Source organism: Artemia sp. Qi Xiang Cuo, chromosome 20 (assembly GCF_049724085.1).
Source record: "Artemia sp. Qi Xiang Cuo chromosome 20, ASM4972408v1, whole genome shotgun sequence".
Classification (NCBI taxonomy): domain Eukaryota; kingdom Metazoa; phylum Arthropoda; class Branchiopoda; order Anostraca; family Artemiidae; genus Artemia; species Artemia sp. Qi Xiang Cuo.
In genome coordinates this window covers 2,276,771-2,290,885 of record NC_142813.1, presented here as the reverse complement: position 1 = coordinate 2,290,885, position 14,115 = coordinate 2,276,771, and the positions used below count along the sequence as shown (strand labels likewise).

General features: G+C 36.4%; 1 protein-coding gene across 1 annotated transcript in view; it reads left to right on the top strand.

Annotated features, from left to right (window-relative positions):
* Positions 1 to 10,370, top strand: part of Duox (dual oxidase) — a 183,053-nt gene extending 172,683 nt beyond the window's left edge. The window contains exon 23 of the mRNA XM_089105996.1: positions 8,824 to 10,370. Within this exon, the coding sequence (XP_088962122.1) occupies positions 8,824 to 8,952 (129 nt within the window). The 3' untranslated portion in view covers positions 8,953 to 10,370. The remainder of the gene's footprint in view (positions 1 to 8,823) is intronic.
* Positions 10,371 to 14,115: the final 3,745 nt, after the last annotated feature.

Below are 14,115 nucleotides of genomic sequence, written 5' to 3'. Positions count from 1 at the left end.
GAGGAGGTGCTGAGGGGTACCACCGGTAGTCTGTTGCTTACCTCAAATATGGTCATTATTGAACTATATTTAAGTTCTGTTGTTGCTCTCCGAATTGTTATTAACAATTTCTGTTAGCTTGCGAAGACAGAGTGGCTAAATGCAAAAACTGGCGATAACAATATTTTGAAGCGACCTGATTAGGCAAGGAGTTTAAAATAGGCCCTTCAAATACAAATAAAGATTTAAGCTTGTCCTTTAATGACGGAGGAGGACTGATCTCTGCTTGGTAATACGGGATCCGGAGTTCAAACTAAAGTGCAGTAACCCGCTACAGGGCCTGAACAAGGCCGTACCCAGGTGAGATTTCCGGATTTGAACCCACCTCCCCCCAAAATTTTGTCCAACTTGTAAAAAAGCAACAAAAAGGCATATGCCTCGGTGTACGTGGCATAGAGGTATATCCTAGCTGCAGAAGGCTCGACGTAAACAACTTTGTAGTTGGAAAGTATCCTTAATAAATGAATGGAATAAAATTTTAAAACAACCTTTCAAACATTAAAACAAGTATAAAAATTACAATAAAAAATGGTAAAACGTAATAGTCATTCTCAGTCACTTTTTAATTAAAGAAATTCCTGTTTATTTTTTTTCTCAGTTTTGTAATTTCACAGACAAAATCTAACAAAAATTTTTCAACAACTTTTCGAATTATCTGACAATTCTATAATTACTTAGTAACAATTTGCCGTTAACAATGAATCAAATTAACCAATTTGCAATTAACAGAATTCACTAGTAACAACTTTTTATTAGCTAGTGGACACATTAAAAGAACCGGAAAAGGATCTTTAATGTTGAACTCGATGCAATAAGCTACGCGCCGAGGTTGCTACCAGCATTAAGGAGAAAAAAAGGAAAATGATTTAAACTCAAAAAGAATCACTGAAGTTAAACTGATTATTATTTTCTACCGTGCATGGTATAGTTTTGTGGTTTTAATTATTTTACCGTTTATAGTTTTATTTTACCGTGCATGGTGCGGGAGTGTTATTTAGTTACAAACAAAAATTAAAAAGCGCGTAAAAAATTTATTTTTATTCATTTTTGGTAAGTTTTTCCAAGTCGGAAAAACTTTTTTTTTTGGGGGGGGGGGTCAAAAAAACCTGCGCCCCCCCTGGATACGGCCTTGGCACCTAGAAAATTTGACGCATAACGAAGTCGTGTAGGTAAGACTGAAGTACAGAGCTGAATACGCTTTCTAAAATCCACATACATTCTCTTTGCTCCAGAGAGAATAATTGATCTTGGGTCATTGTGGCTCTCTGACTAACCTAATTTACCAGCCTATATTCTGTCAAAGATTTGGTTTCATTGCGGATAGCCTTGTTCTTACTTAGTGGAGCAAATTACATTTCCATCTGAGAGCTTCAATTAATGTCACATTACTTATACTAAATATGAACTGAAACTAAGAGTATCTTCTGAATGGAGATTCATGCTGAAGGATTTGTCAGGGAACCATTAATATGATGGCAAAAGACATTCGTAAGGGCAGTAGGCATGTTCATGTAATTTTTTCTGAAGGGTATATGAGGTGTAAGATATATACTTAGTATGGAAAGTAAGCGAGACAATACGAAAACTTGAAGAAAATTTGGAAAAAAGGTATGAAAGAGCCCATTCCTCACTGTACCTTTCTTTCCGGTGTGCCCAGAAGCTACTGAAAAAAGGGGGCATGGACCGTCCAAGGACTAGTCTGACCAATTCTAAAACCTTTGAGCTATCTAAATTATCAATTCTTGTGTGAGTGCAGTCTTTCTGGGTCTAATCTTGCTTAGATGTTATATTCTTTCGTTGGGAGTCAAACAGTTCGTGGTAACGAACTGTAAGTAAGGAACGACCCTGTTCAATAGTATGCGAAACTCTAAAAAACGGAATTTTGATACCAATAGATACATCAAAAGAATCAGATTTTCATGCTAATTTCAAATATACAAGTTTCATCAAGTTTAGTCTTACCCATTCAAAGTAACGCGCCTCAGAAAATTTGCCTTATTTTCGAAAAAAGGGGGAAACACAAGGGCGGTTCCAGGATTTTTTTTTTAGGGGGGGGGTTACTAATTTTTTACTCAGTTTTCGACTAATTTTACTGATTTTTACCTAGGTTTTACTAATTTTCGACTTATTTTCGAATCGGTCAAAAATTTCGGGGGGGGGGGGAGTTCAAACCGGGTGCCCCCCTGGATACGGTTTTTGGGAAAATACCCCCTAAAAGTAATAGAACCTTGAAAATCACACCATCAGATTCAGCTTATCAGAGAACCCTAATGTAGAGGTTTCAAGCTCTTATCTGAAAAAATGTGGAATTTTGTATTTTTTGCCAGAAGAAAGATCACGGATGCTTGTTTATTTGTTTTTTTTTCTTTCTTTTCCTCAGGGGTGATTGTATCGAGCCAGTGTTCCTAGAATATCGCAGGAGGGCTCATTTGAACGGAAGTTAAAAGTTCTAGTGCCCTTTTTAAGTGATAAAAAAATAGAGGATAACTAGGCCCCTTCCCACTCATTTTTTCCCCAAAGTCACCTGATCAAAATTGTGAGATAGCCATTTTGTTCAACATGGTCGAAAATATAGTAACTATGTCTTTGAAGATGATTTAATCCCCCACAGTCCCCGGGGGAAGGGCTTCAAGTTATGAACTTTGCCCAATGTTTACATATAGAATTGGTTATTGGGAAGTTTACAGACGATTTTAGGGGGGATTTTTTCTGATAGTGGGGGGGGACGTAGGAGGATCTTCCCATGGATAAAGTTTTTAGGGGGGAAGGGACATTGCTATGAAGGGGGCACCAAATTTCCCAGCATTATTTAAACAAACGATCAGAAATTACATAAAAAAGTTTTCAACTGAAAGTAAGGAGCAACATTAAAACTTAAAACAAACAGAAACCATTACGTATATCTTTGGGTTCGCCCCCAAGTCAATACCTCGCTCTTTACGCAATTTTTTTTTTGTCATTTCATAAGAGCTATTTATCATAATTAACGGCCTTTGTGATTAAGCGGTCATTGTTAAAGAATTGGAACAAAATTCAACCTTTACCGTAAAGAGCGAGATATTGACAAGGGGGCAAACCCCTTAATATGCGTAATAAAAATATACGAATGTAGTAGTTCGTTACGTAAGCTAATTAGTAACTTACGTATATTTATTACTAATAAAAAAGTTCGTAAATAAAATTCAACAACTTTCGAGAAAGCCCTTTAACCAAAAAAGGTAAAATTAATATGCAAATTCTGTTTTAATTATTCATGTATGGTGAGCCAAAATCAAAACCTGCATTAATTCAAGAACGTTAAGAAATAAAAGAAAAACAATTTTTTTTAACTGAAAGTAAGGAGCGACATCAAAACTTAAACCGAACAGAAATTAATCCGTATTTGAAAGGGACTGTCCCTTCCTCAACGCCTCGCTCTTTACACTAAAGTTTTTTATGGTTTAAAAAAATAGAGTTGTGAGACAGAGTAAAACTTTAGCGTAAAGAGCATAATTTGGTAGAATTTAGCATAATTTTGCAAATTATGTTCCGGCCTTGGGAAGCCATAGGGGTTTTGAGCCCTACTCGTGTTAATTTCTGCTCGTTTTGAGTTTGATTCGGTTATTTATTGTAATTTCTTTTTGTTTTGGGTTTCATTTATTTATCGATGCTGATTCGTGGTAGTTTCACGCTTGGTAGATTATTTGATTTTATTTTTGCTCATATTTGGTTTAATGGAGTATTTTACTTTTCTTTGAAAAACTTATTTTGTGGAAAAAGTTCTTTTAATTAATTTCTGTTCGTTCTATATTGACATAGCCTTTTCAGGGAAAAAGAAAATAACACTTTAAATCTTTTCGTTTTTTTTAAGACTTTATAGTTTTGCGTGCTATTTATATGCTGGAGAAAAATTTTCAGCAATTTTTAACAACATACACCCTTTCAAAAAACCTGAAAAAAATAGTATTGTTCAATTTAGTTTCATACCTCCTCTAGTTGGCCTGAAATAAAAAACTTGATACCATTCGCAAAAAAAAAATCTGTTTACTTTCTTTGATAGCTTGGACACACTTACGCTATTTTGATTTTATTAAATTTTAAGAGTTAAATTTAAACATACACCCTTTTAAAAATCTGGACACAAATAGTAGTGTTTAATTTAGTTTCATACCTCCTCTAGTTGACCTCAAATAGAAAACTTGATACCCTTTGTAAAAAAATCTGTTCACTTTCTTGGATAGCTTGGAAAACCCTGCGCTATTTTGATTTGGAGTTGTATGAAGAACAGAAGAAGCTCGGAAAGTATTAACTTCACACCCTTAGGCGTTCTTGGGATATTTCAGAGAAGTCTTATTAGAAATTGGTATTAACACTGTTGCATTTTGATTTAATCTTAAGGCAACATTTATTTTTTAAACATAATGAGCGAATGGGAGGGGCCATTTCAAGCCTTCCAATTACTTTCGACAATTAAAAAGGGCACTCTCCCTTTCAATTCCAAATTGAATGAGCTGTTTTGGAGTTTCTACGTCAACGCATAAAATAGAACCCTCATGTGCCCCCATGATCTAAATTGACAACCTCATCTCTAGGGATGGGAGATAGTTGTCACCTTATGGGGTCTCGTGTTTTTCCTCTTAAACGGCGTTAAGCAGAATTGTTGTATCAAAATTTTGGTAGGATGGGTTCTAAAAAATAGTGGTCATGAGAGTGGGATTACTTGCCATTTAATCACTTTCGACTAGTAAAAAGGGCACTAGCCGTTTCAATTCCCAATCGAATGATTCCTTTTTGAATTTTCTACGAAAATACTTTCTATATAAAAAAAATTATATGCCCCCAGGGCATAACTTGCGACCCTTGCCCTGAGGGCTATGGAGGAAGTATCGTCCTCTAAAACATAATTTCCGGACTTTTTAATTACGTCGAACAAAATGGCTATCTCAAAATTTTGATTGGATGTGTTTGGGGAAACGGTGGGTGTGAGAGGGGTGTTACTTATCCTACAACCACTTTTGACTATTAAAAAGGGCACAAGCCCTTCTAATTTCCAATCGAATGAACCCTTTTTGAAGTTTCTACAACATAACTATCTATAGAAACCTTATATTCCCCCAGGGCATAACTTACAACCCATGCCCCAAGAGCTCTGAGTGCGTTATCATCCTGAAAGACCTAATTTCCAAAACTTTAAACTACGTTGAATAAAATGACTATCTAAAAATGTTGATTGGATTTGTCTGAGGAAAAGGTGAGCGTGAGAGGGGGGTTAGATGCCCTGAAATCACTTTCGAGACTATTAAAAAGGGCACTAGCCCTTTGAATTTCCAATCGAATGAGCCCTTTTTCAAGGTTCTACGACAAAGGTTTCACTAAAAAAAACGTATATGCCCCAGGACATAACTTACCCTCCTTGCCCTGAGGGCTGTGGCGGCATTGTCATCCTTAAAAGTATCATTTCCAGGCTTTTCAACTACTTTGAACGAAATAGCCAACTCAAAATTTTGATTCGATGTGTGTGGAGAAATGGTGGTCGTGGAAGGGCTGTTATTTGTATTCCAATCACTTTAGACTATTAAAAAGGGCACTAGCCCTTTTAATTTCCAATCGAATGAGTCCTTTTCGAAGTTTCTATGACAACTCCTTCGATACGAAGTGCCCTGGTCTAAAGGAAAATAAAACACATTGTGCCAACATCGTTCTTTACTTAGGCAGCGCGATTGCGCTGCCTATGATACAAAATTCCACATCTTTTAAGATACCTCTACATCAGGGTTTACCGCGGCGTGATTTTTATTAAGATCGTTTTAGTTTTGGGAATGTTTCCCCCTTTTTCGAAAATCAGGCAAATTTTTTTCAGGCTCATAGCTATTGATGGGTAATATTGAACTTAATGAATTTCATATATTTAGAATCAGCATAAAAGAAATTATTTTGGCGTGCCTATTGTTATCAAAATTCCGTTTTCTAGAGTTTCGGTTACTACTGGGTTGAGTCAATTGTTCTTGCGGACAGTGCTAAGCGAATTTTAAACGGACTTGGTAAAAGTAACTTATCTAGTGTACATGACAATTTTTTTTTAGTTTTTTTTTTCTGAACTGATTTTCAGAATATATCCTTGTTGCTATCAAATCAAAATACTTGTCAAGTGCTTTGGAACCAGGAACTTCAGAAATGAAAAAGAAAGTAATTTTGCTATATTTGGCCCCTGAAAAACTCGTAAACCTCGGGAAAATTTGTCTATAAAATACCCAGTAAGTATAAGAAAAATATATAAGAGTTCCTCAGAAATACAACTATTCTCAATTTTTTTTTTATTATACTGAGACAGATAAGTGGGAATATATTTCAAAATAGCGAGAAAATCATAATTAAATACGAATATCTTAAATCTATTTTTGATATTAATTTAAAAACGGAAAACTGTTTTTTCACTTAGAACTGGTTAATATTCATTTAGGACTGGTAGTACAGCTTATAATATTAAAGCAGACATCAAAAGGTCTGACAACGGTTACTTTTGAAAGAGGCTCTTTTCTTTTGTTTAAGGCCGTTTGATACCGTAAAGGATCACCCTATCTCGTCCATTAGAAACTTTTTTAGGCGGTATTGCCATAACTTCTATAGCTTTGATAAGTGATCAGAAGAAATTATAGAAAACTAAAAGCCAACACCTAATTTCATGGGCGCCCATAAGGGGGGGGGGCCGGGGGGCTCCCCCCATGGCTGAATGTTGTTGCCTTATTTTTATATTTTTGTTCTGAGATTTCTATTATATAGCATTAAAATTGCCAGTTAGACGAGGTTTGCCCCCCCCCTTGGAATTCAGCTTATGGGCGCCCATGCCTACTTTTCCCGAAATCTCAGAAAGCCATTTAACTTTTCCTGCTGAGTGCCGGAGATAGAGAAGTTCAGGCTTAATGAAACTTACATCATTAGAAAGCAGGGCCGTATCCAGGATTTTTGTTCAGGGGGGTTTTTACTAATTTTTGACTTTTTTTTTGGGGGGGGGTACTAATTTTTGACTCAGTTTTCGACTAATTTTACTGATTTTTACCTAGGTTTTACTAATTTTAGACTTATTTTCGAGTCGGTCAAAAATTTCGGGGGGGGGGGGTTCAAACCGGGTAACCCCCCCCCTGGATACAGCCTTGTTAGAAAGCATGAATTTTGTCTTTTTGATGGAACGGAGCCGAGTTTTCTTTTAAAATTCGAGAAAGGTCAATCTTTAAAAACTTTCTAGCATACCTACTTGGAAAACATTAAAAATCAGCTCAAAGAAATATCTTCGAATAAATTTGATAGCTTAGAAAGTTCCCTGTTGTAACCGCCTTGATTGAAATCTTTGCCGGCAGAGGATGTAAATTATTTAATATTATTTTAATATCATTAATAATTATTATTATTTAATATTTAATAATATTATTTTAAATTATTTTAATCTATAATATATTGTGTATTCAATGTAGGTACATTGAATACACAGCGGTTTGCTTAACAATTAATAAGAGATTGTGTGTTCCCTTTCTTTTAAACTACCCTTTTGTTAGCTTTCCAATCTGTTGACATATTTAAGATCCTGGATCATTGTTAAACAAAATTGCTTCAGAAGTTTCCTGTGGCCTTAGGAAAATTTGCCAATGGGCCCTTTGTCTTTGAGATAGTCAGCCGACGCTGGGACTCGTAAAATGACATATCGAACAACCTTAAGATTTTTCTTCTATGTGGTCCCGGGTAAGGACCGCCTTGATTGAAATCTTTGCCGGCAGAGGATGTAAATTATTTAATATTATTTTAATATCATTAATAATTATTATTATTTAATATTTAATAATATTATTTTAAATTATTTTAATCTATAATATATTGTGTATTCAATGTAGGTACATTGAATACACAGCGGTTTGCTTAACAATTAATATGAGATTGTGTGTTCCCTTTCTTTTAAACTACCCTTTTGTTTGCTTTCCAATCTGTTGACAAATTTAAGATCCTGGATCATTGTTAAACAAAATTGCTTCAGAAGTTTCCTGTGGCCTTAGGAAAATTTGCCAATGGGCCCTTTGTCTTTGAGATAGTCAGCCGACGCTGGGACTCGCAAAATGACACATCGAACAACCTTAAGATTTTTCTTCTATGTGGTCCCGGGTAAGGACCACAGGAGTTAAGGGGTTTGAATCCCCTCTGAAATGTTTGTCCGACTTGTACAAACGTTACAAAAATAAATATAAACACATTTTTAATGTGTTTAAAAAAAAAATTCTGTACCCCCCCCTCCCCCCAAAAAAAGAAAATCCTGTATACGGTCCCGGGGCCTTGTTTTACTTTTCATTCTTTTTATTTGCGCTGAGATTTTGGCAAAAGATACTGTCATTTATTTTTTTTACTGGCTGATGAATCACCTTGTTTTTCTTCATTGTTCTATGGCTTCTCGTTTTTATCAAGAGAAGCGACCAAGAGCGGATCCAGGATTTTTTTTCCGGGGGGGAGGGGTTGCAAAAAAAAAATTACGAAACGCATCAAAAGTTCACTTATATGCATTTTCGTTATTTTTTACGAGTCGGATAAAGATTTTTTTTGGGGGGGGGGATTTCAGACCCCCCTGGATACGGCCTCGGGAGTGGCTGTTGAGCTTCATCTCTGCATTTTAGTGTTTTGGTTTGGGTCTCATGCTCATTTTTGTAAAAACATGCCGAGGAGGTGTTGTGAAGGAAATCCAGATATTTTGCAGGTAGGGTATGGGGATAAGGCCAATTGCCTACCTTGTCACATTTAATCTGTACAGCTTTTTTTCTTCTCTTATAGGTCAGTAAAATTGGCGTTTTCAGCTGTGGTCCACGACCTTTAACGAAATCAATCAGCACTGCATGCGAGGAGGTCAACACAGGTCGCCGCCTTCCTTATTTTATTCATCATTATGAAAATTTTGGATAAATATTTTACTGATTCTGCGTAGCCATGACAGTCAGGTTGATTTAGCTCTGACAAGTTTGTGCGATTGATATTTGTGATGATAGTAGGTGTTACGGGTGTGTGTCGAACTTGATAACATCATATTATTCATGATTAGTGTTTAGTAATTTATAAGTGATTTTTATGTGGTGATAGAACTGACGCCGTTTGATGATTTGTTTGCTAGCTCCAGTTTATTTGTCTAATTAGTATATTTTATCGGCATTAATAGTGATAAACTATGAATATATTAGCTTGAAAAATTTAAATAAACGAAATGGGCAATTCATAAAAAGAATCATGCAATCATTTTTGTCATTAAAAATTAGTTTTACATGTGTTTTCATCCATGTACTTAAAAATCCTTATGCTGCAGGGATCATAACTAATTTCACTTTTTTCTTTCGTAGAGACACCAATACAGTTTTTTTTTAGGGGAGGGCCTGTGAGGAGTTGAAGAGCTTTCTTGGAGGGCTTTTGTATTTCTTTAAATAAAGGAACGTGACAGGGGCGGTTCCAGGATTTTCTTAGGGGGTGGGGGGCAAAATAGGTCGATCCGATAAACTTGCATTAGGAGCAAGTTTAATTAACACAAACTTGTGTTAATTAAGTAAATTACACTACTTTAGACTACGCTAGACCCCCTTTTTATCTTTAAATCTTGATTGTATGCCACCACCACCCCCTTAATAGAGAAAATCTCGACCTAACCTGCAGATTTCGCAGTGCATCATAATTAAATTAATAAATTTTATAAATTAAAATTAATTATTAAATTATAATAGCCCACCTAAAAAAGAAAATCTCGACCTAACCTGTAGGTTTCGCAGTGCATCATAATTAGATTTTATATTTTCAAAACTACCTTTGGTTCTCATTTTTCTTTTCTTGCTTTTGGTTATTCTGCTACAAAGTCGGTAATTTTGTCGGTAAAGGGCATTGAAATTTAGGAAGCTAAGATGTTTACCGTGCATCAGGGCATACGGTAATTTACAGAGAAAGTATATCATCTTTGTGTTTCATAATTGTGGTTTCATGTTTACTTTGCGATATTTCTTATTTTGTTCGTACTTAACTATTTAGTCTTTCTTCTTTATGTTCTTCTTTTCCTTTTTCATTTTGTGATCCTTCTCATTCTATTTCAGCTTTTTGTATTACGATATTGACACAAAAAATATGAAAATGTGCAATATTGCTCTGTATTTTTTATGTTTAAAATTTTTACCTTATTGTTATTAGATAAAGAAATTTTATGTGCTCAAAAATATTGAATTATTTGAGATTATGTAGTGTGATTATATTGGTTCTTTGCATAAAAGTGGGTTTCAGCACCTAAATAATTTAGCACAGATTAATATATATTATGTATAACTATTTTTACCAAACCGAGATTTGGGATAATAAATATTTTTGAATAAGTGTGTGTTACCTTTTTGATATTTTCTTCAAAATTAGGCCTGTTATCTGTAGGCTAGCCTACGGCATGTCAAATGTCGTTATATCGTAAATGGCTGAATCTAGGATTTTTTTTTGGGGGGGGGGGAGAAGCACACAAATAACTTTAAAAATGCCTCAAAAATTTGTTTATATACATTTTTGTTATGTTTGTACTGGTCAGACAAACATTTCGGAAGAGGGTTCAAATATTCCTCCCTCCCCCCCCCCCCTGGGTTTGGCCTTGATATTGTGTGACATAAACTTGAGGTGCCAAGGACAGTGACAATGAGATCTGATTGAGATTGAATAAGTGGAAACTTATTGCCATCCTTAGACCTTAGATCCTCCTGCGCCGACAGGAGGGCCTAGGGCATCAGTGAATGTTCGCCAATCGGGTCTGAGATGAGCCGCTGCGTAGACATTCTCCCAATCTGGTTGGGGAGAGGACTTCAGATGACGTAGGTCACTGTTGTAGGTTTGTCTCAATGTGTTTCAAGGTCTCCCTCGTTTCCAGCTTCCAACTGGCTGCCACTTAAGTGTAGACTCGGGATTCGATGGTTTTCCATTCTTAAACCGTGTCCGAGATACCTCCATCTACGGAGTCTAATGGTGTCAGTTATTAGTGGTTGATTGGTGATTCTCCGAACGGTATCATTTGAGACCCTTTCCGAGCAGTGTATATTCAGAATCCTTCTGAGGCAATTGTTCTCACAAGCAAGAATCTTCTTCTCTTGTTGAATGATCAAATGCCAAGTCTCAGCGACATACAGGGGTACTGGCAAAACGTTACTGTTGAGTAAGCGTAGCTTTAGGGCGATTTGAATAATTCTTGGATTTCCAGATTTTGTTCAGTCGATTGAAGGCTGCTTTAGCTTGACCTATTCTAGTTGTGGCTTATTTTGTGGTAGATCCAGTATTCTCTATGATGCTGCCCAAATACTTAAACTCAATAACTTGTTCAATTTCCTCACCAGCACATTTGATATGTAGAAGAGAATTGGATGTTGCCATGGTTTTGTCTTTCCTGCTTTTATTTTAAGACCAAGTTGGCAAGCTTTCACACTGACCCTGTGAATGAAGTACTACAAATGTTGCTTGCATCCCCGAACTAGTATTATCTCGTCTGCGAAATCTAAATCTGAACTCGATGTGGTAACTGGAATCCCCATTAAGCATAACTATATATAAAGCTTCATTCTTTAAAGGACACTTTACTTAAGGGCTGATTTCAAACACATACAAAGTACATGAGGCTTCAGGAGACTGCTGACCTTGATTCCCGGCTGTTAAACTCTGTTCTGTTTAGATTTTTCCAATGTAAGTTGTCATACCTTCCGCCTCTGTTCCTACAATTAAATAAGCTCCTCTTTCAACAGGTGTTGTACTAGTGTTTTTTCCTAGTTGTGCTTCTGAGGCAATTGTACAATTTAATTGTACAATCTTAATATCGTTGATTAATTAAGACATCGCATCATTAATTAGTTTGATTTGTTTAACGAAATAATTGGATTTGTTTCCACTGATTTTAATATTTCCCTTTCGTTATTTGTATACTGTGTTTTAATGTTTTTAAAAACTTGTTTACACTTTATTTAAACATCAGTGAAACCGAACAGAATTTTGACTTTCTTAGAAAATTGGATCCGTGAAGATCTTTGAAGACTTGTTGCCTAAAAGAAGAAGCTAAAGAAATGTATTTAGTCAAACCTGGCAATGTAAACGCTATAAAAAAAGGAAACGCTAAACGTCATCGTCAACACAGAAAAAGGGCGGATTCTAGGGGTGGTTGTAGGGGAACGTGCCCCCCCCCCTCCTCGAGTAGGTCAAAAGTTGCACAAACTACAGGGGCGGAGGAGCAAAAAATACGGATGGGGAGCCAAATTTCTGTCAGTGTCCCCCAATGATAATTCAATGCCATCTGTTGCTGTGTTGCGAAGGATATAATCAATAGCTATTATAAAGAGCAGAGGTGACAACAGATGTCCCTGTTTAACTCCAGATAAGATTCTAAAGTATCTTGTTTGGCCTTCGTGTGTCTTAATGCAGCATTCACTCCCATCGTACAATGACATAAATATCTTAAATATTCTATCCGGAAAGCCGTAATAGTTCAGAATTTTCCACAAAGTTTCGCGGTCGACCGAATCGAAAGCCCATTCAAAGTCGATAAAAGCCATGTATATTTTGGACAGCCACTCTTGACTTTCCTCTGTGAGCATGCTTAAAGTAAAAATAAGATCCACTCAGGAACGTCCTGCACGGAACCCATGACAAAACACTTTCCCGGACACTGATAGTAAGCTGATTCCTCGCCAGTTGTCAGGAACAGTAAAAAGTATGACAAGTGAGCTTCTCTTCCATTGAGCTAGTACTTCTCTATTCTCCCAGATTTCGGTAAATAACTTGACCCAGTATAAGATTTGTCCCGGGATTGATGCCTTTATCATCTCCGCTGTTATTCGGTCTTCACCTGGCGATTTTCTGTTTTTCAATTTTCTTGCTGCAGTACTTATCTCCATTACACTTGGTGGCTCATCACTGATATTCAGGAAAAAAAAAGTGGTATCGTTGGGATATATGGGGGGTTTTCTCGTGGAGGTCTATTCAGAATTTTCTCAAAGTGTGACACCCATATTTCATTTACAACCTCTGGCTCTGTCTGTAAAGCACCAGAAGGTGCTTTACTGCACCTGGTTACGTGGGAGGATCTTTCCAGGTGGGATACGCCTTCGGGAGATGGGACATTCCAATGAAGGGGGCACAAAATTTCCAGCATTATTTAAAAGACGATCAGAAATTAAAAAAAAAGTTTTTTCAACTGAAAGTAAGGAGTAAGATTAAAATCTAAATCAGAAAATAATTATTACGTATATGAGGGGTTTCGCCCCTTATTCAATACCTCGCTCTTTACGCTAAAGTTATTTTTAGTAATTTCAAAAGAGATCTCTAGTCTAATTAAACAGCCTTTGTGATTCAGGGATTTGTTATTCGAACAAAATTCGAACTTCAGCGTAAAGAGCGAGGTATTGACAAGGGGGTAAACCCCCTCATATACGTAATAATATCTATTCTTTTTAAGTTTTAATGTTGCTCCTTACTTTCAGTTGAAAAAAATTGTTTTTTTTATTTAATTATCCTATAAAGGACTCTAGTCACCTTTTTTGGCAGCTTCTTCTGCAAGTTTCGCCTTCCTTTCAATTTGACAACGGTGGTCATTTCTTGCGCTTTTTTTTACCGCTTTATCTGCTTCTCTATAGCTGGAACTTCAAAGATCATTTGGCTTGGTACTTGATTCTGAAGAAAAGTTTGTTTTATACATTTTATTTTCTCTCTGAGAGCCCATGTCTTGTCTGAAAGCCATTGATCTTTCGGGTTCTTTCTGTAGCCAAGAATTTCCGTGGCAGCCGATTGAAAACAAGTCTTCCTGTCCTTCCACATGTGGTCTTGATCTAACTGTTCCGGTTGAGAGAGAGAGAGAGAGCTTGAAAGCGATTCGGAAGTTCTACCACAAAATCCTGCTTCAATGTTTTGTTTAGCAGCTTGTATGACTCAAAAGGAGTGTCGGCGCGAGAGTTTTCTTTGTATTTCTCCTCAACTTGATTTAAAATTTTGCCATGATAAGTGAGTGGTCAGATCCTACATCAGCACCTCTATACGATCGTTCATCAATGGGAATCGAGTGCCACTTACGACTAACCAAACAGTGGT